At 41.6% G+C, this 22,859-nt stretch overlaps 4 protein-coding genes across 5 annotated transcripts; 1 reads left to right on the forward strand and 3 right to left on the reverse strand.

Annotated features, from left to right (window-relative positions):
* The first annotated feature begins 45 nt into the window (after positions 1–45).
* On the forward strand, positions 46–3,948 carry si:ch211-63p21.8 (kelch-like protein 33). The gene is made up of 4 exons (XM_046381252.1): positions 46–1,660; positions 1,765–2,713; positions 2,830–3,000; positions 3,152–3,948. Exons 1-4 carry the CDS (start codon positions 850–852, stop codon positions 3,669–3,671), a joined length of 2,451 nt encoding a protein of 816 aa, XP_046237208.1. The 5' UTR covers positions 46–849; the 3' UTR covers positions 3,672–3,948.
* Positions 3,949–4,661: 713 nt separating this feature from the next.
* Positions 4,662–12,713, reverse strand: LOC124054843 (protein CROWDED NUCLEI 2-like). 2 transcript variants are annotated; one of them, XM_046381265.1, is made up of 6 exons: positions 12,370–12,713; positions 6,207–6,652; positions 5,915–6,073; positions 5,625–5,711; positions 5,373–5,507; positions 4,662–4,939 (listed from the first exon to the last, which is right to left on the reverse strand). In XM_046381265.1, the coding sequence occupies exons 1-6, from the start codon at positions 12,585–12,587 to the stop codon at positions 4,674–4,676; spliced, it is 1,311 nt and encodes a 436-aa protein (XP_046237221.1). In that variant the 5' UTR covers positions 12,588–12,713; the 3' UTR covers positions 4,662–4,673. The 2 variants fall into 2 exon arrangements, with proteins under 2 accessions (XP_046237221.1, XP_046237220.1); XM_046381264.1 differs by lacking the exon at positions 12,370–12,713 and having other exon boundaries at positions 6,207–6,951.
* A 907-nt stretch (positions 12,714–13,620) lies between these two features.
* On the reverse strand, positions 13,621–17,031 carry LOC124054845 (C-type mannose receptor 2-like). The gene is made up of 4 exons (XM_046381266.1): positions 15,793–17,031; positions 15,006–15,437; positions 14,411–14,764; positions 13,621–14,160 (listed from the first exon to the last, which is right to left on the reverse strand). The coding sequence occupies exons 1-4, from the start codon at positions 15,902–15,904 to the stop codon at positions 13,814–13,816; spliced, it is 1,245 nt and encodes a 414-aa protein (XP_046237222.1). The 5' UTR covers positions 15,905–17,031; the 3' UTR covers positions 13,621–13,813.
* A 1,099-nt stretch (positions 17,032–18,130) lies between these two features.
* Positions 18,131–22,503, reverse strand: LOC124054833 (kelch-like protein 33). The gene is made up of 4 exons (XM_046381251.1): positions 21,366–22,503; positions 20,169–21,108; positions 19,908–20,075; positions 18,131–19,690 (listed from the first exon to the last, which is right to left on the reverse strand). The coding sequence occupies exons 1-4, from the start codon at positions 22,495–22,497 to the stop codon at positions 19,168–19,170; spliced, it is 2,763 nt and encodes a 920-aa protein (XP_046237207.1). The 5' UTR covers positions 22,498–22,503; the 3' UTR covers positions 18,131–19,167.
* Positions 22,504–22,859: the final 356 nt, after the last annotated feature.

Consider the following 22,859-nt stretch of genomic DNA (forward strand, 5'->3'; position numbering starts at 1 on the left):
CAGTTTTGTGTAATTTATTGAAATGACTGTTGACTGTCAGTGACAATATGTATTTGTAAGGAAGTGTGGGTTAATAATTGTGTGTGTTTCAAGGATGTTGGAGGCGAATCAAAGCAACTCCAAAATTATCAGATAACATAACATGTTTTGACAGTCGTCTGTTGTTCAAGATATTTTAATGATTTACTACTTAACCATCAAAACAAGTCAAGGTCTGTGTGTGTGTGTGAGTGTGTGTGTGGGTGGGGTATAAAAAAAAATAATGGGCCAGATAAAGAAATGGACTTAAAAATCCACAATGACAGAAACTGATTTAAGGACACAAAAAGCATTGTGGGAAAACAACAGAAACATATAGTGCTGTAAATCAACTTCAGCCACTTTCCATCTGAATCCTTCACAGTTGTTTGTTCGGGATTTGTTATTTGTTATTTTGTTACCATTGTCAATCAAGCTCGACTTTGAACTGGTTCTGTTATAGGCAAATATGTTACCTGACCCTTTATTGATCCGACAATAAGGTGTGACCCAAACACTGAAGTTTATCTCCTTCCTTGATGAACATTACACTGAAGTGTACACAAGTGTGTGCCAAGATGCAGTTGAAACTGAATCCCTGTGACCCAGCAGCTATGAATAGCTGCTTGTTTATGCAGTGAGGAAAGCTGAGTCTGAGAGAAAGGGGATTGAGGGGGTAAGAAAGGCAGAGAAAAGTAAACATGGGAAAAACTAGTAAATTTATCAAGACAAGAGAGTTACGTTTTGCTGGATGTTAACCGCATTTATAAATACCTCAGAAAGACCGCTGCAGGTAGTAGTTCAAAGAGAGAGTTAAGCCCAGCCGGTGACATGGAGTTTACCAGACGTTACCTGCCATTGGAATGGGAAGAGCGATGGAGGAGAGAGAAGGAGAGGCGGAGAAGAGTGATTGAAGATGGCGGAGAAGAAGGGATAGAACAGGACAACCGCGAGCTGAGGAGGATCGTGGCTTACAATGATTCCAGGATGGGGCTAATGAGTGGGAGGGCTAAGACTGAGAGGTCAGAAGTTAAGATAAGTGGTACTAGTCAGGAGGGATTTGGGGAGAATATGAGTGAGGGGGCATTTAGTGATGAAGGACTTGTCCGCTCATACCACAGTGAAACCTATCTTGAAGAAGTATTCATGACCCTGAAAGAATTCAGGGATTCATCCCTTCTCACAGACCTGACTCTGACCATAAATGATGAAAATAGCTATCACGTACACTCTCCTGTCCTGGCCGCTGTTAGCTCCTTCATTCGGGAGATCCTGAGAGATGAAAGTGAAGACAGTGATATGGATTTAGAAATCCAAGGGAGGTCAGTGTCTCTGGGTCCTGAGGTTGATCCCATTGGGCTACAGGCAGTTGTGGATTTTGCCTACACTGGAGTTGTATTGTGTTTGAACAAAGACACCATGGCCCTGATTAAGGCTTCAGCTCAAGCACTAGGCATCCCTAGATTACTGGATCTCTGCGAGAAAGAGGAGAGGATGAGGGACATTGGAAGTCCGAAGAAGGAGGAGCAAAAGATCCCTCCTGTGAAACAGATGAAGATTACTCTTCAGTCCATCAAAAATCTGTGGGCAGACAGAGTGGGGTGTGATGTGATTTTGGATGTGGAAGGGGGTTCGTTCCATGGTTAGTAGACATTATGTCACTCCTGAAATTGAAATCTTTGGGTATCTTGTTGATTATCATTTGATAGTGTTAAAAGTTTGAACTCTTTGCTTGTCTGTCTCAAGTTCACAGAGTTATCCTGGCAGCAAGCAGTGACTACTTCCGTGGCATGTTCACCTGTGGGATGAGGGAATCCCGTCAGACCCGTGTTGTCCTTCCCTCCCTGTTAGCTTCTGAGTTAGAAGCTCTGATTAGCTGCTCCTACAGTGGGACTCTGCCACTTAGCTGGGACTGTGTCTTTGAGATCACCTGCATGGCCCTCCAGCTTCAGTTCCAGCCTGCCCTTTCACTGTGCCTCGACTTTATGAGAAAGAAAATGGAGGCAGGCTCATGCCTGGATGTAGCATCTTTTGCTGAAGCCTATGTGATGTCAGAGCTCCTCGAGGAAGCCAACGACTTCGTACTGAGGAACTTCTGGGAGGTGTCAGGCACGGCAAAGTTTCAAGATCTACCAGCAGAGAAGCTTCTAGACATTGTTTGCTGTGATGGTCTGTGCATACCCTCAGAGTTGACTGTATTTCGAGCTGTATCCTCCTGGATTGAGGCTGATCCTGAGGAGAGATTGAGCCAAGCTGGTTTATTGATGACTGGAGTGCGGTTCCCTCTCATGACCTTTCGAGAGTTTAGGGAGGTGAGGGCGATTAACTTGCGGATGGAGTGTTTCAGGAACAAGGAAGTCGAACTCTATGGTTCAGCACTCAAAGAATTTGGTTTCAGCCTTCCAAAAACTCAGGATCATTGCAGGGTTCGGCATCCCAAAGATGCTCTGGTTTTGATTGGGGGAGACCAGCTGAACCCAGATGCAGGTCAACGTATAGCAAGCAGGGAACTATGGTTTGTAAACTCCCTACGTAGTCTTACAGGATTGGTGAAGGAGATTGAGTGGAGGAAGCTGGGTGAGATGCCAGACAAACCAAAGTTCAGGCATGGAGTAGCAACAATGGCAGAAAGATTGTATGTGGTTGGAGGATGTTACTTCTACACCAAGCATGACATAATGAAATCTGCCTACAGGTAAAAAGAAAATGAATAAAAGAAAGAAAGTTGTACAAATATCTTTTCTCACTTTCAGTAACCCAGATTATCACACAGATCCACAACTGTGGTCTCACCTCTTCCATTTTTACCAGTTACGACCCTGTGCAGAACAGCTGGAAGAGGCTGGCTGACATGCAGGAGTTTAGAAGTAACTTCTCAGTGGCGGTGCACGAGGAACGTCTTTATGCCATTGGTGGAGATAAGGAGATTAACACCAACGTAGACAGTGTTGAGATGTACAACCCACACACCGATTCCTGGAGGTAAGATTAGTGATGTTACACATGAAGAAGACCACAGTATACATCAAAGTGTAACATGCATACATGCACTAAAAATTCAAGGATATTGATATAGATTGGTGTCTTTTTTTGCTGTGTCCTATCTGATGCACCGTTTTTTGACTTTTCTCAGCTTCGTCCATCCCCTAGATCAGGCTCTGAGTGGCCATGCTGTCACTGCCGTAGATGGAGGAATTTTCATTTCTGGTGGTTTCAACTGCAAGTATGAGTGTCTGGTTTCCATGCTCCTGTACCACCCAGAGAGAGGAACCACTTACCTGGCAGACATGGCCAATGACCGGGCCCAGCATTGCATGGAGTCCCTGCAAGGCCATCTTTACGTTGCTGGTGGTGTGTGCAACCTGAGGAAGTTTTACACTGACCAACAAGTCTGTGAGGTGTATGATCCTGTGGCTGATTCCTGGACTGTTTTTGCATCACTGTCTGTGCCCCATGTGGGTGCAGCCTCAGCTGTCCTGGAGGAGAAGATCTACGTCCTGGGCGGGTACTGTCAGGACGATTACAGTGAGTCTGGGCTGGTCCACCGGTTCGACCCCAGCATACAGCGATGGGAGAACATGGGCAAACTGCCTGGGGCTGTTTCTGACATACGGGCCTGTCTGTTCAGATTGCCCCAACACTTAAGACTTTAACAACTGGCTGGTCAAGATCATAATTTTTGGTGTGATCTACTTCTAAAATGTAATGTATAATAAGATGTGGTCCAGCTGAAGTTCTTTTGCGAGAGATGTCACATGAATTTTAGGAATAGCAATAGAAATAGACATAGAAATGGAAAAAGTACACTAAGGAGAAGGCTCAAACATAAAATCCAAAATACTTGTTAACATTCATGTTAATCGTCTATCAAATAGCGACATATTATGACAATATGAATAGTATTTTTTGACTACCTTATTGTGGAGTGACAATTTTTTTTAACACACATATAAATCTGTTTGATTGCTTATTCAAATTCCACTTAAGATATCAATATATTTTTTTTTATTTACTGATGCTTTTTGAAGAGGTAGAAGTGCACACTGTGATCATGTAGAAAATCAGCTTGACTGAAAAAAGTTAAAAAATAAATAGAAAAAAACTACAACATTGCAGCGGTTCAGCAACATTAAAAAGAAAAGAATTTGGTACATATAACATGACATTGTGATCACATAACTCTTCTTTCAAGCTCCACAGATAAAGTGTATCCGTTAAATCACCACATAAGAAACAAAGAAGCCTACATGTTTTTATGGCTAGGATTTGAGTTCTGCATTATGCTCATAATTTAAATGTGTATGGTACAATAAACAGTGCATGTAGCTCTGAAAGTATGAAATAATGTTCATAATATCTAGTCCAGACCTACACCTCAACATTTAGGAAGTGAGTGATGAGCTGTCCTCTCCTTCAGGGTAAGACGATTTTAAGAAAGAATTAATTATGTGTTAACTTTAAGTTGATCCTTCAGATTTATTTAATCATATACAACACGATACATTTTTTGGATTTCAACAAGGAACCTTAATAAGTGAAAGCATTCTCAAGGTGACTGCACTGGTACCTGAGAAACTGCTGAATAGAAGAAGATAAAAATAAAATGCAGGCGTTCTGAAATAAAAATCGTGGCGTCTCGTTCACATTCACAAGATCTATGATGGGAAGACGAGGAACCCGCTGAAGACACTTGTATGTACTTTTCCTCCCTTCCACAGGATGATGTTGACGGTTTCTCCAGCATTCAGTTCAAGAATGACTGTGTTGCTGGTGGTGTCGGTGGAATCTGGTCCTGTGAATTCCCAGGTGCTGACTTGGTAATGGCCGTTCTTCACCAGGATGGCTCCTGACGTGTAGAGGTTGTAGCCAAAGGTCATGAATGAAAAGTGATAAACCCCTTTCCGTGGAGCAGTGAAGATTCCTGCAAAAGACAAAAATTAAAAAACAACCGAATCAGTCAGGAAACGTCAGCTCAACGTCAGGGAGACCTTCAGAGCATGTCTGGTTAACGTCCGTCAGTCCAGTTAATATGTGAACGTCCTTTTGGATGTCTGTGGACATGCAAAACAGGTTCAGTATCTGCATGTTGGACAAGAACTCCTCTTGGATGCCTGCAGATGAGTCGATCTTTGTCATTTTTGCCGCTCAGGAATGCAAGACGTGTTTTGACAAACAGCCATGTTGAAGTACTTGTAAAAATCACAAAATAAAATGACAATTATAAAATGTAGCGAGTTTTGTGTGTGGCAATTTGGTAGTATGATACCTTATATTACATGCAGTGAATTTTAAAGACATGTATTTTCACGTCGTTCCTTGGTCAGTTTTCTGAAGGTTTAGTGTGTAGAACATACCTGTTTTAGGATTGTAAGCATTACCGACGTTTGTGAAGACTTTGTCAAAGACCAGAAGATTGGAGGTGTCCGCAGGTCCCGTGAACACAGCAGGAGACTCGATTACAGTTGCAGAAAATGCCACCTTAGCATTGACTAAAAAGCGTAAAGCAAACATCATTACATTCAGTTCAGACACACAGCCAGTAATATGTGTGTGTGTGTGTGAATATCATCTGAAAATATCTTACAGTCGTTGCTGCTGTCTCTTACCGTTTTCTGTAAGTCTGTCCACGTCATTTCTGAGTTTATTTTGCTCATTAAGTTTTTCCTGAGTTGTGCCCAGTCTGTGTTTTATTTCTATCAACGGAAACAGGATATGGATCATTTTAAAAACAGAATCTAGCATTTCTCCAAGTCATTCCACATCAAAAATGAAAGAAAGAAAGCCTAAACAGCCTAATACCTATTAGACGGTTACTTTATGTTCAGCGTATGAGTTGGAAAATATTAACTGACGGATCAAACTCCATCAGGAGCTATTTAATATCGTCTCCATGTACCTGCAGTGTCTCTCTTGAGCGCGTCAATGTGGGTCCTCTGCTGGTCCACTGTGAGTTTTTGTGTTTTCAACTGTTCATCAACAACAGTGAATCTGCTCTCAGTTTTGTCTCTAAATTCCGCAGCCTGAGATTTTTGTTCATTCAGTTTTGCTCTGAAAGCTTGAAACAAACAAGTCAGAGCATTAATAAAGTAATACATTTTACAGCCGGTTCAAGAACACATTAATGTACGTTGCTGCACGTGTATATCAGTTGTTAGAGCCTGATGTGGACATTATAATATTAAAATTACCTTCGCTGTTTTCTTGTATTTTGTCCAGTTTAGTTCCAAATGTTGTCTTCGTGGCTTCCAGTTTGGATTCAAATTTGCCTTCAAGCTCCTGGGCTTTGGTGTTCAGGTTGGAAAGTTCATTCTTATATACATTCAGGAGTCTTTCTGTGACGTTGAACGCAGCCTCAGTTTCTGTCTCCAGACTTTCAAGCTTGGCTTTCTTTTCCCTCAACTGCCTCTCTGTTGTACCGAGTTTCTTTTCAATCTCCTCCAGGTTCCCCCCTACTGTTTCCCTGTGTGCATGCAGATCTTGAATGTCTCTCTTCATGTCGGCGATGTCATCTTCGTGGCTCTTCAGCTGCGTCTTCGCGTCTCTGAGTCGCATCTCTGTTTGGTTCGCCATCCTTCCAAGGTCCTCCAGTGCACTTGTTAGATTGGTTACTAAGGTTTTCAGCTCACCAATGTCTCTGTTCACAGATGCAAGATGCTCTTTGGTCTTATCGTTCATGTGATCAATCTTTTGTTCCAGCATCTTTTGTTTCTTGTGATGTCCTTCCTGCACAGAATCAAGGTATAAGATGTTTTTGAAATTTGAGCAAATAGTTGGTGTGTCTCCAGGTGGTTCTGGGTCACACAGCAGGTTTTTATTAATCCTGGAAGATGCAACTCCGAGCAGGGTTAGAAGGAAAACCGCCTTGGCATTCATTTTCAGACAAGAGATGGGTTATTTACTCCAAAGCTGTCTGCAAAGTTAGAGCTACTATGCACAAACAAGTTAAGCAGGTCCTTTTATCGTCAATGGGGACAACCCATTTGTGACATTGAGGATGTAGGAAGAGGGTTTGTTCTTCACAGTGAAAAACAAACAAACAGAAAATCCCCTAAATTTTGTGTCTTGTGCACACTTACCCTTCTGAATTAAACCTTTAACTTACGTCTTTGTAAGAGTTCTTTTCGTTGTTCCTTCTTTCTGCCTGTCATCAGTCAGCTGGTCCACATCCTCCTTCTTATCCTCAGCACTCACAGTTCACGGGAGTCTTTCTCTTTTCTCCTTAGCTACATTAACATTAACCATTTTGAGTTATCATTTTGTTTTGCTGCAAAAACATACATCTGCATTTTGAGGTGGGTGTCCTGTGTGTATTCATGTGGAAAATGTAAGCGTGCACCATATTTGCCACGCCAAGCCTCAGGTTGACTGGGTGGAGCTGGTAGGAATGGTGGTCGTGGTCACTGTGGTCATGGTAGTACATTGAAATGAACTAATAAACTTATGAAAAGCTGTAAGTTTAGCATGAGGAAATGCAAAATGTTTCTCATTTTTATACTGCTTTATCATGTTTAGTTTGATCTTCTTTTGACTTTATTGTGTTTTCAGGTGTAAAGGTGGGACCTTGTCCTCAGGTGACTTTCCACCTAAGAGGCCACCTCACACTGTCTGCCTCAGCAGGCAGTTGGATAAGATAAGATAATCCTTTATTAGTCCCATAACTGGGAAATTACATGGGAGATGACATGGAAGGGTCCACCAATCACTGATGTCGGTGATGAGTGAAGTTTTCTGGGTTCGACATGTCCTCAGCTGCTTTTTAGTTATTTCAAACCTCGTCAATCTTACTGAATATAATAATAAACTTTTCAAAAAAGACGTTGCTTGTACTGAAAAGAAACAAAAACTTGATAATAAGAGTAAAAATAAAATAAAAACAAGGATAAAGTGCTATAATTAATGTAATGTAATTAAAAGTCCACTTCAGACTTTTCTCTTCTCAGTGAATTCTGATCTTATCAAGGCGTTCATGGCTTCTGTCATTTATGCATAAAAAATACAAAAGAGATTTCCTTAATGATTGTCACAAACCAAGCAACAAAAGAACCAGGAAATATTTGAATTAAAAATAGTTTTTTCCATTCCTTTAATGGAATTTCACTGTAGGAACCACAATGTGCATGCTACAAATGTACTACTTGCAGCAGATACAACATAACTTTTGTTGAGTGAAGGATGCCAGATGATTTACAGTTTGGCACAATTTTAAACAGAAGCAAACAGCAGCAGTGGATTAGAAATGCATGAAATGTGTGGAACTCTATCATGTTTGAATGGAGTTTCTTGTTTAAAGAATGAATGAGTAGATAAAAGTTAAAAAGAAAGAAACACGAGAAAGGGATAAGTCAAGCATTTCGTCACTAGTGGCTGTGAGCTAAGCTGAACGTGTGGCAGACGGGCAGATAATGATGTGATGGCTGGATAATCATACTGAAAATGTTACACTGTGAACCTTATCACTGAGGCTTTGTACGAGCAAGAAGACAGACAGCCTCAGATTTCATGTCAGCTGTCTCAGGAATGAGGAAATATGAGACGTGGAGGATCATGAAGGAACGAGGATGTGGACTAGAAAACTGCTCATCGGTCTGAACCTCATGGACGGGTTCACAACAGACGGATCAGATGACCCGAGTGATGCAGAACAAACCTGTCACATCACCTGTGTTCAGGAGCTGCTTGGTAGCCTAAATTGCTTGTCACTGGAAGAAGCTGAACTACTGCACGTTTACCTGAGGGAGACTACCAGTAGAAACGCCATCGCATTGAGTTTATTTCAAAATAAGGAAAGATCGAACACAAACCCAAGAAATATAAAACCTGTGCATTCACAGGAAAGGGCAAGAAATATCAGCCTTAAGAAGAACAAGAATCAGCTTTAGTGACAGTATATATATTTTTACATACACACACTGAATTCATCTTCTGCATTTGACCCATCCTTAGTTGAACACACACATGCAACACCCAGCAAATTACATGCAGTGAAACACACACAGGAGCAGTGGGCAGCATCAAGCACCCGGGGAGCATATTGGGAGGTAAAGTGCCTTGCTCAAGGGCACATCAGCCAGCTAATGAAGGGAGGGGGGGGCATTTTTCGCATTAATCACTCCACCACACCCAAATTTTTCCTGCTCGTCCGGTGGGGGAATCGAACCAGTGACCCTCCGATCACAAGCCGCTTCTCCAACCTCTAGGCCACGGCTGCCCCCCAGCTTAAATTACTGTAATGACTTAAATTACAAGAGAAATGAAGGTAAAGAAAAAATAATCATTCCTTTCCTTTTGATAGTTTCATTTGTTAACGTGACCACATGCACAACGATAATAAAGTAATTTAACTACTCAAACCACAAAGAGTTGAGCTATCATCAAGCTATTACTCGCTGACTCTCATTCAGCAGTGAAAACGGTCTCAGTCAGTGTTTTAATACCTGATGTTTCTGGATTACAGCAGGTGATGTGAAAAGGGACAGCAATTCAGGCAGACATTTATTGTCTACAGTCACACATGACATATTCTGCTGGCTGGGGCATATATCAAACGCACCCTTTGCTTCAAGGTTGGTTATTTCAGCTGCTACACATGGTTTCTTAGCTGAGCTGTGCTTCCTGCCCTACTTCATCTTCGTTTGTGAGAAACTGTACCCACTTAGCCCATACTGTCGCACTGGGATCAGGATTGACTGGTGTTTGTGCTGCACACTGGATGGATTTAGCAACAGTGTTGGCTAACTGTTGTAGCAGTAGCAGTGTAGGAGTGGGCCTCAAACACGCTCTACAATCCTGAAGTCTGAAGATTTGCCTCAAGTTTGGGACCTCAGAGACTCTGCAGAGAAAAGTTTCACCGACAGGCCGGACATCACAGCTTTCCTTCGCTGAAGCTAAGTGCTTCCTTTTTGTTTTGTTTACATGCTTATCCTGAGCTGATGTCTATGTCCAGTCTGTGTTCTTGTGTCAGAAAGCTGTGAATGTGCTGTTTGTTGGCTGAGAAGCTCTCGTGCTGCTGCTGCTGCTGAATCCTTTGTAGTGGTTGTTCCATTAATTTCTTGAATCATTTCATTTGGTGTTTGGTGCATTGTGATGCTTTAATATTGCTGCATGGTGTTGAAATATTTGGAAGCCTTGAGTTGAGGCCTTAGCTGGTTTTGCCAATTGCAAATGTTTATTGTATTTTGATCTTAGAAATGAAAGGAACCAAATACACACATTTTAATAACCCTTAAGCAGCGTCGCAAAAGTAGCCATTCCAGAGACATTATTTGTTTGCAAAAGTCACCTTTTATAATTTTAATCTAACATCCTCTGCACATTACATGGTGAGTCATTCACCTTTTAATTCATGTGAAAATCACAAAGCTAATTGCTATTCATACATAGCATTCAGCGAGGAAATTCACACAGGAATCCCCCTCACAAAAGCACTGTTTCTAATCATTTACACTGGGAAGACAAGAAAACCGCTGAAGGTCGTGTGTCCGTTCAGGTTGTCATACACTCTGCCGTTATCCCACAGTTCCATGTACACCTTATCACCAGTAGCCAGCTGCAGAATAACAGAGCCACCGCTACTGTCTGAGCCGTCAGACGTGGGATAATCATATGTTGAAATTTGTCGGATGCCGTTTTTCATCAAAATGGCTCCCATCACGTGAGTGTTGTAGCCATAGGTACTGAAGCTGAAGAAATAGAGACCTTTCACTGGTGCCGTGAAGATTCCTGGAACAGAGCAAAGACAAGCAGATATAAAATGAGTTGCATGAATTACCAGTAGAGTTGAGTTTTATTTCTATGGAGTGTCTCACAGGCAGAGCTGCACTATATAAACAAAAGCACTGCGACACCTGACCATTACGCTGCATTCTAAATACACAGACATTAATATGGAGCTGCCCCCCCCCCTTTGCAGCTCTAACAGCTTCCACTCTTCTGTGAAGGCTTTCCACAACATGTTGGAGTGTTTCTGTGGGAATTTGTGCCCATTCATGCAGTAGAGCATTTGTGAGGTCACACACTGATGTTGGACCAAAAGGCCTGGCTCACAATCTCCGTTCCAGTTCATCCCAAAGGTGTTGGATGGGGTTGAGGTCAGGGCTCTGTGTGGGCCAGTCAAGTTCTTCCACACCAAACTCATCCAACCATGTCTTTATGGAGCTTTGCTTTGTGCACTGGGGCACAGTCATGCTGGAATAGAAAAGGGCCTTCAACAAACTGTTGCCACAAAGTTGGAAGCATAGCATTGTCCAAAATGTCTTGGTGTGCTGAAGCATTAAGATTTCCCTTCACTGGAAGTCAGGGGCCGAGCACAAACCCTGAGAAACAGCTCCATACCGCACATGAATTCAATAATAAAGAGGTATGTCTCAACATTTTTGTCTATATAGTGTACTGTGGAGACAGGTAGGGCCAATGATGTTAGGCTTTATCTAACAGGAAACTGAACAGGAACAGCTTACAGGAAATAGGAGCAGAATGTAGGCTGTAGCCAATAATAACATGAGTGTATTTCTTTCTTTCTTTCTTTCACTGATTGTGAAAGTGATATTGGAAAAAAATTGTGATCAATTTGCCTGAGCAATTTGGTTTCACTCAATCACTGGACTCATGTTGCTAAGAATGACGTTGCTTTGTTGTCTGATCCACATAAAAATATTTGATTAGTGCAGCTTTAAATGCCAATCAGTGATATTCACTAAGCAGTTTTCTGAGGTGAACCAATAGAAATATGTGATATGACACCAGTACCTGTGTTTTGGTCATAACCACTGCCGGTGTTTGAGAAGACCCTTTTGAAAACCAGGGTCTTGTCTGTGCTCGGTCCTCTGTAAACCTCCCCGTGGTCGACCAAGGATGCCGAGAAAGCGATACGAGGAGCATCTGGACAGCCACATACAAGGAGAAATAGTAATATAAGAGATGTAAATCATTTACTTTATCATTTTTAAAAAATAAAAAATGAATACTCGCTGACAAGTACAACACAAAATTACCTTGTAGCATTTTCTTCAGGTTACCTTCAAGTTCTGCTGCTGTGGCATTCAGTCGAGCTTCAACTTTGGCTGAAAAATAAGATCATTTCATTGTCTGTCGTCAGAAATTTTCCTTTGACAGGACTCCACAATAAACCACCATCTCTACCATTCCCACCTCATATCTGAAAGCCAGCTGATTACTAAAAGCAGGAATGTGAAGATCCACTACGAGACAGAACAAGGAGCATCTCTCTGAGCAAACACTTCAAACATCTCGTACCGCTCGCTTCAGACTGGCAACTTTGTTTTTCTTCAGCGGTGTTAAGGTCCTTTAGTTACTAACATTTCCTGCACATTAATGTTTGCAGCCTCGAGGGACAGTCTGGTCTTACCATCCATGGCAGCAATCTTTTGTTCCAGCATTCTTTGGTTGTCTTGGAGTTCTGTCTGTTTAGCATCAAGGTATATAATGTTTTTGTAATTAGAGCAGAAAGTTGGTGTGTCTCCACGTGGCTCTGGGTCACACAGCCGTTGATCTGGGAGTGTGGAAGATGCAACTCGGAGCAGCGCAAGAAGGAAAAGCACCATGTAGGCCATTTTCAGAGATGGGCTTCTTGCACTTGTGAAGGATGCGTGCAAAATGAGTGTGAAAGAAGAAGCTGTGAGGCAGCAAGTGTCCTGAAGCAGCTCCTTTTATGTCCAAATGGGAACAGCCTGTTCATGACACTGAGCACGTAAAAAGACTCGTCTTACAGGAATTTTCTTTTAGGACGGCCCCTTACGATTGAAAGCACGCAAACAGGAAACAAAAGAACTCCTGTTGCTAGGTTGTTTTTTTGGGGGTTTTTTGCCTTTTTTGTCCCTTCTCGGTAATGAGGACACCACAACATCTGACAAAGAAACTTCCTGTCTTTGCCTGAAATTGGTTGAAAATATCAATCTGCCTTATTTCATCTTAGTACATCACTTTCATACTGTCTTTCATCAGTCCTGAGCATTTCCCTCCTCCATCGTCCAGGCTTCGGTTTCTGTTTTCAGTTGATCAAAAGCTGTTAAGAAGCTCTCAGTGGGGTTTATTATTATATATATTCTAAGTGTTTCATAATTGGAGCTCAACACAAAGTACGACTGAGCCTAATGTGACTGTCACAAATAAATGGCCCAATGTCACTCTACATGAAACGAAACTGTTTGCTGTGAGGAAGACAACATCGCCATTGTGTGAAATCTGTTTAATTAAACACAGCTTGACAAAAGATGCCAGTTATGCAATTACAAGAAAATTAGATTACATCAAAAAATATAGTTTTACTTATTATTACCATCACCGTATGTCAACAAAACACTCAGTAATTAAGCTAAGCTAATCAACAGTAAATAGGCTATACCACACACTTTAGAAAGAAGAAAAACATGATTGGAATTACTGATGATACAAATTATTACTTGATGAACGAAGGAGCCACACTTTTTAGAGAGAACTAAAATAACAACTTCAAGGAATAACTAATGAAAGCTGCTTGTTGTCGGCTATTGTGTTTGGCATCCAGCAGTCATGAGACCCATTCAGATGTTCCTGATTTTTAGATGAGCATTTTTAAGATAAGAGATAACGTAAGAACTTTATTGATCCCGAGGGAAAATGTTGGAATTGTTTTTGCAGATTTTTTCATTTCATTGCGACCCTTTTTTGCAGTCTTTCACTACTTTGTAACTGACTTTAATGTGCATGTAGCGCTTTGCCTCAAACTGAATAAACCCAGAGAGTAGATGTAAAGTAAGCTCATTCAAGATAAAAACAAAAACCACAAAACAAAAAAGTTTTACTCCTTGGAACAAATAAAGTTGAACTTCTCAGCATCAGGAAGCTTGACCCACTTATGTTCTCCTCCCGTCTCCATGGCTCCAGACATGTCACAGCCATCCTCCTTTCCACCTGAGGCCCAGTTCTCATAGTTGACGGCCTCGTCACTCATCCAGAACCAGAATTCCAGAGCGCAGGTGTAGCGCAGACCCAGCCAGACGTGGGTCGTTGTGGCGTTCTTGGCTTTCTGTTGGACCCATCTCTGCTCACCAAGGTTAGTGATGGAGACCAGGTCATTGTGGTGCTCCCTGCAGTAATCCAAGGCCTCGTCCCACGTCTTTTCTTCCTTGATTAGGATTATTTTATCTGTCACAGGAGAAATTAAAGCAAGCAGTTTTGTTGAAAACACCGAGCTTCAGTGTCGATTTTCGTAAGATGATATTGATATTGACGTTGCACTCTGTAGTCAGTGTTTGTGTGATTGGTGCCAAAGTGAAAGATCTTTAAATCCAAGTAAATTAACGTGGAACAAAGCTCAAGTGACAGAAGAAATCATATTAGTGCAAGCATCACAACGCAGAGTCACTCAGAATTTCCAGTGCTAAACTAAACTCACCATCATAGCAGAAAAAGGATTTTGTTGAGTTACAGCTTTCACTCTTCCATCTGCCTTTGTTATCCAACATGATCAAAGCACATTGTTTGTCGTTTGTCTGACTGTCAGAAAAGCTTTCATTCCAGTGTCTGAAAGAGAAGCTGCTCCCATCTGACCAAGTCCAGGTGTCTCTGAACAGGCCGATTATCCATTCATCAGATTTATTTGACAAATTGTTGTTACTTCTTAGCTCACTGTCATTCAGCTGTTTTATTCCACTGACCAGGTCTGTGTGATAATTTCTGCAGTAACTCTGAGCCTCTCGCCATTTCTTCTCCTGTTTGATCAGATGGAATTTGTGTGTTGTATTGGTTTCTGTGGCGTAAAGACACACACATTTCAGATGTGTTTTGAGGAACAACAAATGTTTTCATCAGTTAAAACCAGTAAAAAATTTGCTTTCTTGGCATAAAAATACAAGACTGAGATTAAGTCCTTGTGACCTGAGAGTAACATATGACACTCATGAGTTCATATAATCACTTGAAATAATTATCATCCAAAAACATACATCAATGTACAGTGCAGTTGTACAAAATAAGGTTCATATTCTTACCATCATAGCAGATAAATCTGCGTTGTTTCTCATCACAGGGGATATCCTGCCATTTGTGAGCGATCATCCTCACACAGTTCTCTGGTTTTACTTTATCATTTGGTTCTGTAGAACCCCATTCTGTCTCATTGAACTCCACCCCTGGCAGAGACCATTTCCATTCATTTGGGCTTGTTTGGTTGAACAACCCAATCCAGGCTTCTTTACCTTCACCTTCACCTTTACCTTTACCTTCACCTTTACCTTTACCTTCACCTTTACCTTTACCTTTACCTTCACCTTCATCTTGGAGTCTCTTCACATCTTTCATGTCAAACACTGTGGCCAAGTCTGTATGATTCTCTCTACAGTACATCTGGGCTTCCTCCCAGCTCTTTTCATCAGCAATGAATTGGTATTCATAGAGTTGACATGTGAGGAAGGAACACTGACCTGAAAACCAGAGGAAACACTGCAGTGATACAACAGGTTTTTAAGACTAAATAAAATCATGACTTGTTAGCACACACCTACTGCTCACTCTGTCCTTTTAATTAAAATGTGTTCATTTAGTTGGATTTTTTTAACCTTTCATTTGATGATAACAGAGAGAGCAATGAAACTGGTTTATAAACCCAGATTAAGCTGTTAACCTGAGATAACATCGTCTTTACGACCTGACAGCGTCATTAGGATTACACAGACACTCTTGTATTGGTGGTACAGTTGATAATCATCTTTGCCTGTGTTTGTTTTGCAGTCGTACTGCAGTAGTACTGCAGTAGAGCTGGTGAGATGATCCACTTACCCAACAGAATGAACAGAAACAGACTCCACAGCATCTTTGCTCTGTTAGAAGAAACTGATGTTTGAGTGTGCAGTGAACCAAACACAGTGATTTCAAGAGAGTAAATCCACATCACTTACTGAATGTTCAGTTTAAATAAACTACAGCGCTGCTGTCACTCAAGGTGTGTTGTAGTCTAATAAGAGAGAGGAATGTGAGGAAAATAAGCAAATCATAAATAAATCAGATATGACGATGGCTTAATGCACTGAGCCTGGGTGAAATAACAGAAACACCTTGTTTGGAGGTTTGTTAACATATGTTTCCCAATCACAGAGCTGTAGCAAGTGTTTTGAGAGCATTTCTCCAATGTTGTACACATCTCACAACGAAGTGCTGAACCCAAAGATGTGGCAGCATCGAATTACTTGATGAACCTGGCCAAAACACCCCGTGATGCTGAGGTACACAACTGACGATGTGTCCTGCTGGTAAAGCCATCCGTCAAGAACTCCTGAATTAAAAGTGGTGCAAATTCTGTTTTTTTTTTTTTTATCTAATTCTGTTTTTCTTTAATTTGATAATTAATTTTATTTAAGCATGACGTAAAGAACTAGAATTATCCATCCATCCATCCATTTTCTATACCGCTTATCATATTTCAATTCAAAATCAGTTAATTTATAATTGCTTTCTAAAGTTGGTCAGTGCAGTTAGTTGTCTATATTTGAACATTGTAACTGTCCATTCAGCTGGCACATGTCAGACTCCATATTTCTTATGCCGAATTACAGTTCAAATGAAAAGAGTCCACAACAAGTTATATTTGTTAAATAATTCAAAATACCCCTCTGGCACAGTGTCAACAAAAGCTTAACATTATGTGGTAAGCTTCACAAATTATTTATTGAATAAATACTGTGCTGTACTGAGGGGTGTTTTCATTATTGAGACAACACATAAGAATAAAAACCAACTAAGTTACCTTTCCCTCTTCCTGCTCTCGTCAGCCTCTGATCTCTGCTCTTTCTGTGCTGATGGATGCTGCTCACAGCAGTGTATTAATCCTGTTCATACTCTGCGGTTGCCACATTAAGTCAGAATTTGAATATGAAAACATCCAAGGACAACTGTCCATTGTGGACAAGAATACCTTGTTGTCCTTAAAGAGAGGGGTATGTAAACACAATGCAAAATGTGTGGAGAGAGAATGTTTTCAGTGACAAAACTCCATCATCCTACAAGAAATGAAAATCACAAAAAGTCAGGCACCCTGTTTTAAACTGCACCCGAAAAATGGTTTTCTAATCCTGAATATCTGCTAACACACATTCCAATCAACATGCTTGAACAGATTTTTTTTTTAAGAAGTAGTAATGTTACCCGATACAGCGTCCTGGACCACACCACAATATAATGTAGAATGATATGCTTCTTGACCTTGGAAGGTGAGCATGTTACAACTGCAGGTAGTAAAAGCTTGGGTTTACAGCGTATGACATTTCTCTTTGCATGCCACGTTCCATATTTCACAGGCAAACAGAAGCCTGTTGGGACACGGCAACAACAGCACTGCTTCCTCTCTGACACCCGAGGACCCTTCTCAGCGAAGGGAACGCATGTATAAGAAGCTGACTGAGGGGGAAAAAACAACGCCCTCCAAAAACTGCGAGGAAAAATATCCAAGGCACTGCGAGTTTCAGACTGAGGAAATGGAGTTCAGGTATTTGCTCATGCCAACCCTCCTGGGATTCCTGCTGGTGGAGTCAGGGCTTGGTCAGAGAGGTGACATGCACATTTGTGAGTGGCTGAAGTGGAATTAATAAAGAACTTAGAGGACAAACTGAACTATGTAGAAAAATGGCAGAATGATGTGGATGCTCTGGAGACCAGGATAAATGTGACAGAAAGCTGAAGTGGACGGACTGAACAAAGAGAATGAAGGTATGGGATGCATGATGATTATTAATTATTGTCATATATATATTTTTTCCCACCCACATGTATGAGTTTGTCTGTTTTTTTAACTCATACAGGTCTGCAAACAAGATTAACGACAACAGAGGAGGAGGTTTGCAAACTGAAACAGAGCAGCGCTAAAGGTAACATGATCAGATGTTACAGTATGTACATTTCTGTGTCATTTCTACATTTTTAAGGGTTTTTTATAGTACACCATAAATTATTCAGTGGTGCAAGTCACTTTTAGCAGTGATGTTCACTCTTACATTTTGTGTGTGCATGTTAAAGATCTACTGTTAGATAGTTAACATTTATTCTTAACATGACTTGCAGAAACTTTACTCAATATATAATAATAATAATAACTTTATTTATATAATATGAACCAGGTTCCCAAGGAGCTGAACAGCCAGTTAAAAATAAAACTTCCAATCAGGCACAACAGACAAGCAAAGTAAAGTAATATAGAAAATTAAATATGTATATCAATGAGACATATCAATTATTTTGAAGCATATTTTTAAGAGGCTTTAAAACTCACACATCTGCTTCAGGTATTTCAAACAAGAACAAACAAAGTGGAAGAATTTAATGATGCTGTCTGACTCAGCTCTCGAGTGCTGCTGCTGTGCTTGTAGGAGTTTAAAGTTGCACTAATCAAAATGATATTTTGAATTTCCTTTTTGCCACCTCGGGTTCTGAAAAGCCATGATTGCACCTACAAACCTACAACTCTGCCTTTGATAAAATTCATAAAAATAAAACTCCACTTGTAATTCATGCAGCACATTTTACATCTGCTCGGTCTCTATTTCTTCAGCTTCAGTACCTTTGGCTACAACACTCACATGATGGAAGCCATTTTAATGAAACACACGGCATTCGACAAACTTCAACATATGATTATCCCACGTCTGACAGCTCAGACAGTAGCGGTGGCTCTGTTATTCTGCAGCTGGTTACTGGTGATAAGGTGTACATGGAACTGTGGGATAACGGCAGAGTGTATGACAACCTGAATGGACACATGACGTTCAGTGGTTTTCTTGTCCTTTTCTTGTTCACTTTTCCTGTCTCTGGTGTCTTAGCAGCTCCCTCCTGTGTTCATAGCTGCTTATTGCAGCAATGAGTGTAAAAATATTTTTCATTCTTTGTTTTGTTGATTATTGTCTCATCTGTAATGCTCCATAATACATGAAAATTTTCACAAAAGAACCTTTTAAATATTTTACAGATAATTTGAATACACATACCATCAAAAATGCACTACATCACACAAATATCCTACATGGTGTGTCTAAAATTTTAAGTCATATACTCTGTAAGACAACGACATAAAGTTGAGACAAATTGCAAAATGAAAATAGAAAAATGTGAATTGGAAAATTTCCACTGTTTTAACCTGTACAATCCTAAAATTCAGCTCATTACATCTTACAGTCGGAAATGTGGTGGCAAACACAGCAGAGATGCTCGTATGTCATTGTTTGGTCCAGGCATCTTGCCCATGTTCTCCCATCTCTGCGTGGTGGGGTCATAACGATGGACCATCTTCGTGTCACTGTAGTCCTCCTGGCTGTATCCGCCAAGCACATAAAACTTTCCCTCCAAAACTGCACTTCCTGCCCCTACATGTGGCACTGGCAAGGATGTGAAGGCGGTCCAGGAGTTCAGCACTGGATTGTACACCTCACAAGTGAGATGGTCAACAATAGTCATGTTGTCATCTGTGGCGATTCCACCTGCTACGTACAGGCTTTGGCCCACGGCCTCCATACAGTGATGAGCTCGAGGTTTAGCCATGTTAGCCAAGTAAGTGCTTCCTGCCTCCGGGTGATACAGGAACATGGATGCAAGACACTGGTAGTCACCGCTCAGCCCTCCTGAGACAAAAATCTGTCCTTGGAAAACTTTTGCTACATGAGCACTCAGAGGCATATCCAAGGGCCAGCTGAAGCTGAAAGAGAAGATGTTTTATTTTTGTGAAAAGTTTTAAAAAGGTGTACAAAATCAGCCAACTGTTAACTGCCCGCACAATGTACAGATGTTAGCTCCCCAGTATGGTACAAGTTACCAAGTTGGTAGCCAGTGGTTGGGAAAATAGGAAGACCATACCCTTAATTCATATAAAATAGCACACTTTGCTTTGAAAATTAATATCCGTTCCAACATACCTCCAAGAGTTTGTAATGGGGCAGTACTGTTCCACACTCTCTATGTAGTCTGGGTCACAATGTCCGCCGATGGCATATATCTTTCCATCAAGCACGACCACGGAGAAAGAGCACCTCTTTTCCTGCATTTCAGCCAGTCTCTCCCAGCTGTTTTGAAGGGGGTCATACCTACATATGTGGTAAAGTGAGACCATTAAAGTTCATGCCTTTAAAACTCTAAATGGTCGTTTTCAATTGGAATCCAAAATTACCCTGTCTCACCTGTAAACCGAATTCAGGGTGTCGTTGGTGCCATAATACTTCTTGCCTCCAAACACGTATAGTTGTCCTTTGAGCACAGTAACCTCATGCATGTACCTTCCTGGATCTGGCATCTCTCCCAGCTTTCTCCACTCCATGGCCTTTTTTATTCCTGTATGGTTCCTTAAGGAATTCCCAAACCAGAGCTCCCTGCTGATGCTGCGGCTACCCAGGTCTTCAGAAGTCTGGTCACCCCCAATTAAGATCAGGCTCTCTTTTGGCAGGTAGATGCGACAGTGGCTCTGTGGCACAGTCTCGTTTGCACAGAAATCCTCAAAAACTGCCTCATAGAGCTCTGCCAGGCTGCGGTGAGACCACATGTTCAGAGATTGGACCTCTTTGAACTCCTTGAACGTCATCAGGGGAAAGTGGATGGTTTTCATTAGCTCTTTAGCAAGCCTCAGCCTTGTCTTTGGCTTTGCTTGGATCCATGCCACCACTGCTTTGAATACAACAAGCTCTGATGGAACACAGAGCGAGTGACTGTTCAGGTACCTCAGCAGCTGTTTGGCTGGCAGGTCCTTGAACTTTGAGGTGCAAGCCACCTTTTGGAATTGCCGCATGACAAAATCGTCTGCGACTTCAAGAAGCTGCGCCAACTCATAGGCCTCAGCAAAAGATGCCACATCCAGGCAGGAGTGAGGATTTATTTCTTGTTGCAAGAACTTAAGGCACAAGGAGAGGGCAGGTTGATACTGGAGCTGGAGAGCAGTGCTGGTTATCTCAAAGACACATCTCCAGCTGAGGGGGAGAGCCCCACTGTAGGAGCAGTCAATCAGAACCTCCAGCTCTGGAGCCAAAAGGAAGGGGAGGGTCACACGGGGCTGACGGGACTCCCTCATTCCCAAGGTAAACATGCTACGGAAGTAGTCGCTCCACACAGCCAAGATGACTCTGTGGCCTGAAGGGGGGATGGTAACGGGTTCATTTTAAACCCACAACAGAGGACAACAACCGAATTTTTGCTTCTGTGCTTTCAGAGTTTTGGGTAGAAATTTACAAAAGAACACAAATTTTATGTAAAATATGAGCACATGCTTGCATTAAAGCAAAACCAAACAGACTAATGTTTCAAAGTTAATATAAGTCCTCTGACTACTTCATGGGTCGATACAGACCAAATGAACAGAGACCACAACTCAATGGTGGTCTACTCACCATAAAGCGATCCTCCAACAGCTTCCAGAATGACATCACAGCCCACTCGGTCCATCCACAGCTGTTTGATCGACTGGAGAGTGATTTTCATTTGTTCTTCAGTGGACGTTCTTTCCTTATTCTTCTGCTCTCCAGTTTGAGTGGACTTTTCCTCTTCCTCGCTGCAGAGATCCAAGACCCTGGGGGCTCTGAGTGTTTGAGCTGCAGCCTTGATCTGGTGCACTGTGTCCTTGTTCAAACATGAAATGAGACCAGCGTAGGCAAATTCTACAACTGCTTCTAATCCAACATGATCCACTTCTGGACCCAGAGACACTGACCACTTGTGGACTCCATCTTTTCTTTCATCAACTTCACTGTTTTCTATATTGCTTCTACTCAGACTTTCCCAGACGAGGGAGCTGACAGCAGCCAGGACAGGGGAGTGGACAAGATAACTTTTCCCATCCTCTGTGATCAAAGCAAGGTCAGTGAGAAGGGAGGAGTACCTGAACTCTGTCAAGGTGTTGAATACCTCTGTGAGATAATCATCTTTGCAGTAAATCTTTACCACATCTTCATCATCATTATCAACGTCTTCGTCCGCTGTGTGTTCTGCTTCCTCATCATCTGTAGACTCTTCCTCTTCAAGTTTTTTGTGATCATCTTGAAGCTCCTCTTCTTGAATTGTCCAAGATTCTGCTTTTGTTCTTTTCCCATCTGTTAACTTCTCATTTTCATCTTCCTCTTCTGATTTTGAATCAGGATCTTCCAGTTCCTCAGCATCCTCATATTGTTTTTTACCAGCTCTTTGTTCAGCCAAGTTGTAGCCTTCATCCTCACATCCCAAGAAGTCTTTGTCAGATTCCAATGCATCTGACAAGTTTTCATCCTCACTGACTGTTTTACCTTCTCGCCTTGAAGTTTCTTGATTTTGCTGAATGTTCTCATGATCAGTTCTGATCTGTTGTCTGAACTGCTCTGCCAGGTGATGTTGTCCAGTTTTCTCCTCTTCCTGATGTTCCTCTTTCTCATCATCTTTCTCCTCGACCTGCCTTTCTTCCCTCACCTGTCTGTCTTCTTCCTCATTCTCCTCAACATCCCTCTCAAGCTCATGTTCTCCATCTTGCTCTTCCATTTCTTCTGCTTTCATCGCCTCCACCTCCCCATTCTCTTTACCTTCCCTCTCCATTTCATTCTCTACCACCACTACCTTCTCCTCCTCCTCTTCTTCTAGTTCTTCTCCTTCTTTTACATCCTTTCCTTCTTCAGCATCCACCTTCTTGTTCTCGTTAACCTCCCTGTTTATCTCATGTTCTTCCCCATCTTGTTCCTCCTCAGTTTCCTTTATATCACTACCTTCATCCTCTTTTTTGATCTCCTTATCCTCCTTTTCTGCCCCCTTTCCCCCTTCTTCCTCCCCTTCCTCCCCTTGCTCCAGTTGTTCTGTTTTCTTCACATTTTTCTCATCCGCATCCTCATTCTCTTTAACCTCCCATCCCACCTCATTTTCTT

Source organism: Scatophagus argus, chromosome 23 (genome assembly GCF_020382885.2).
Source record: "Scatophagus argus isolate fScaArg1 chromosome 23, fScaArg1.pri, whole genome shotgun sequence".
Taxonomy (NCBI): domain Eukaryota; kingdom Metazoa; phylum Chordata; class Actinopteri; family Scatophagidae; genus Scatophagus; species Scatophagus argus.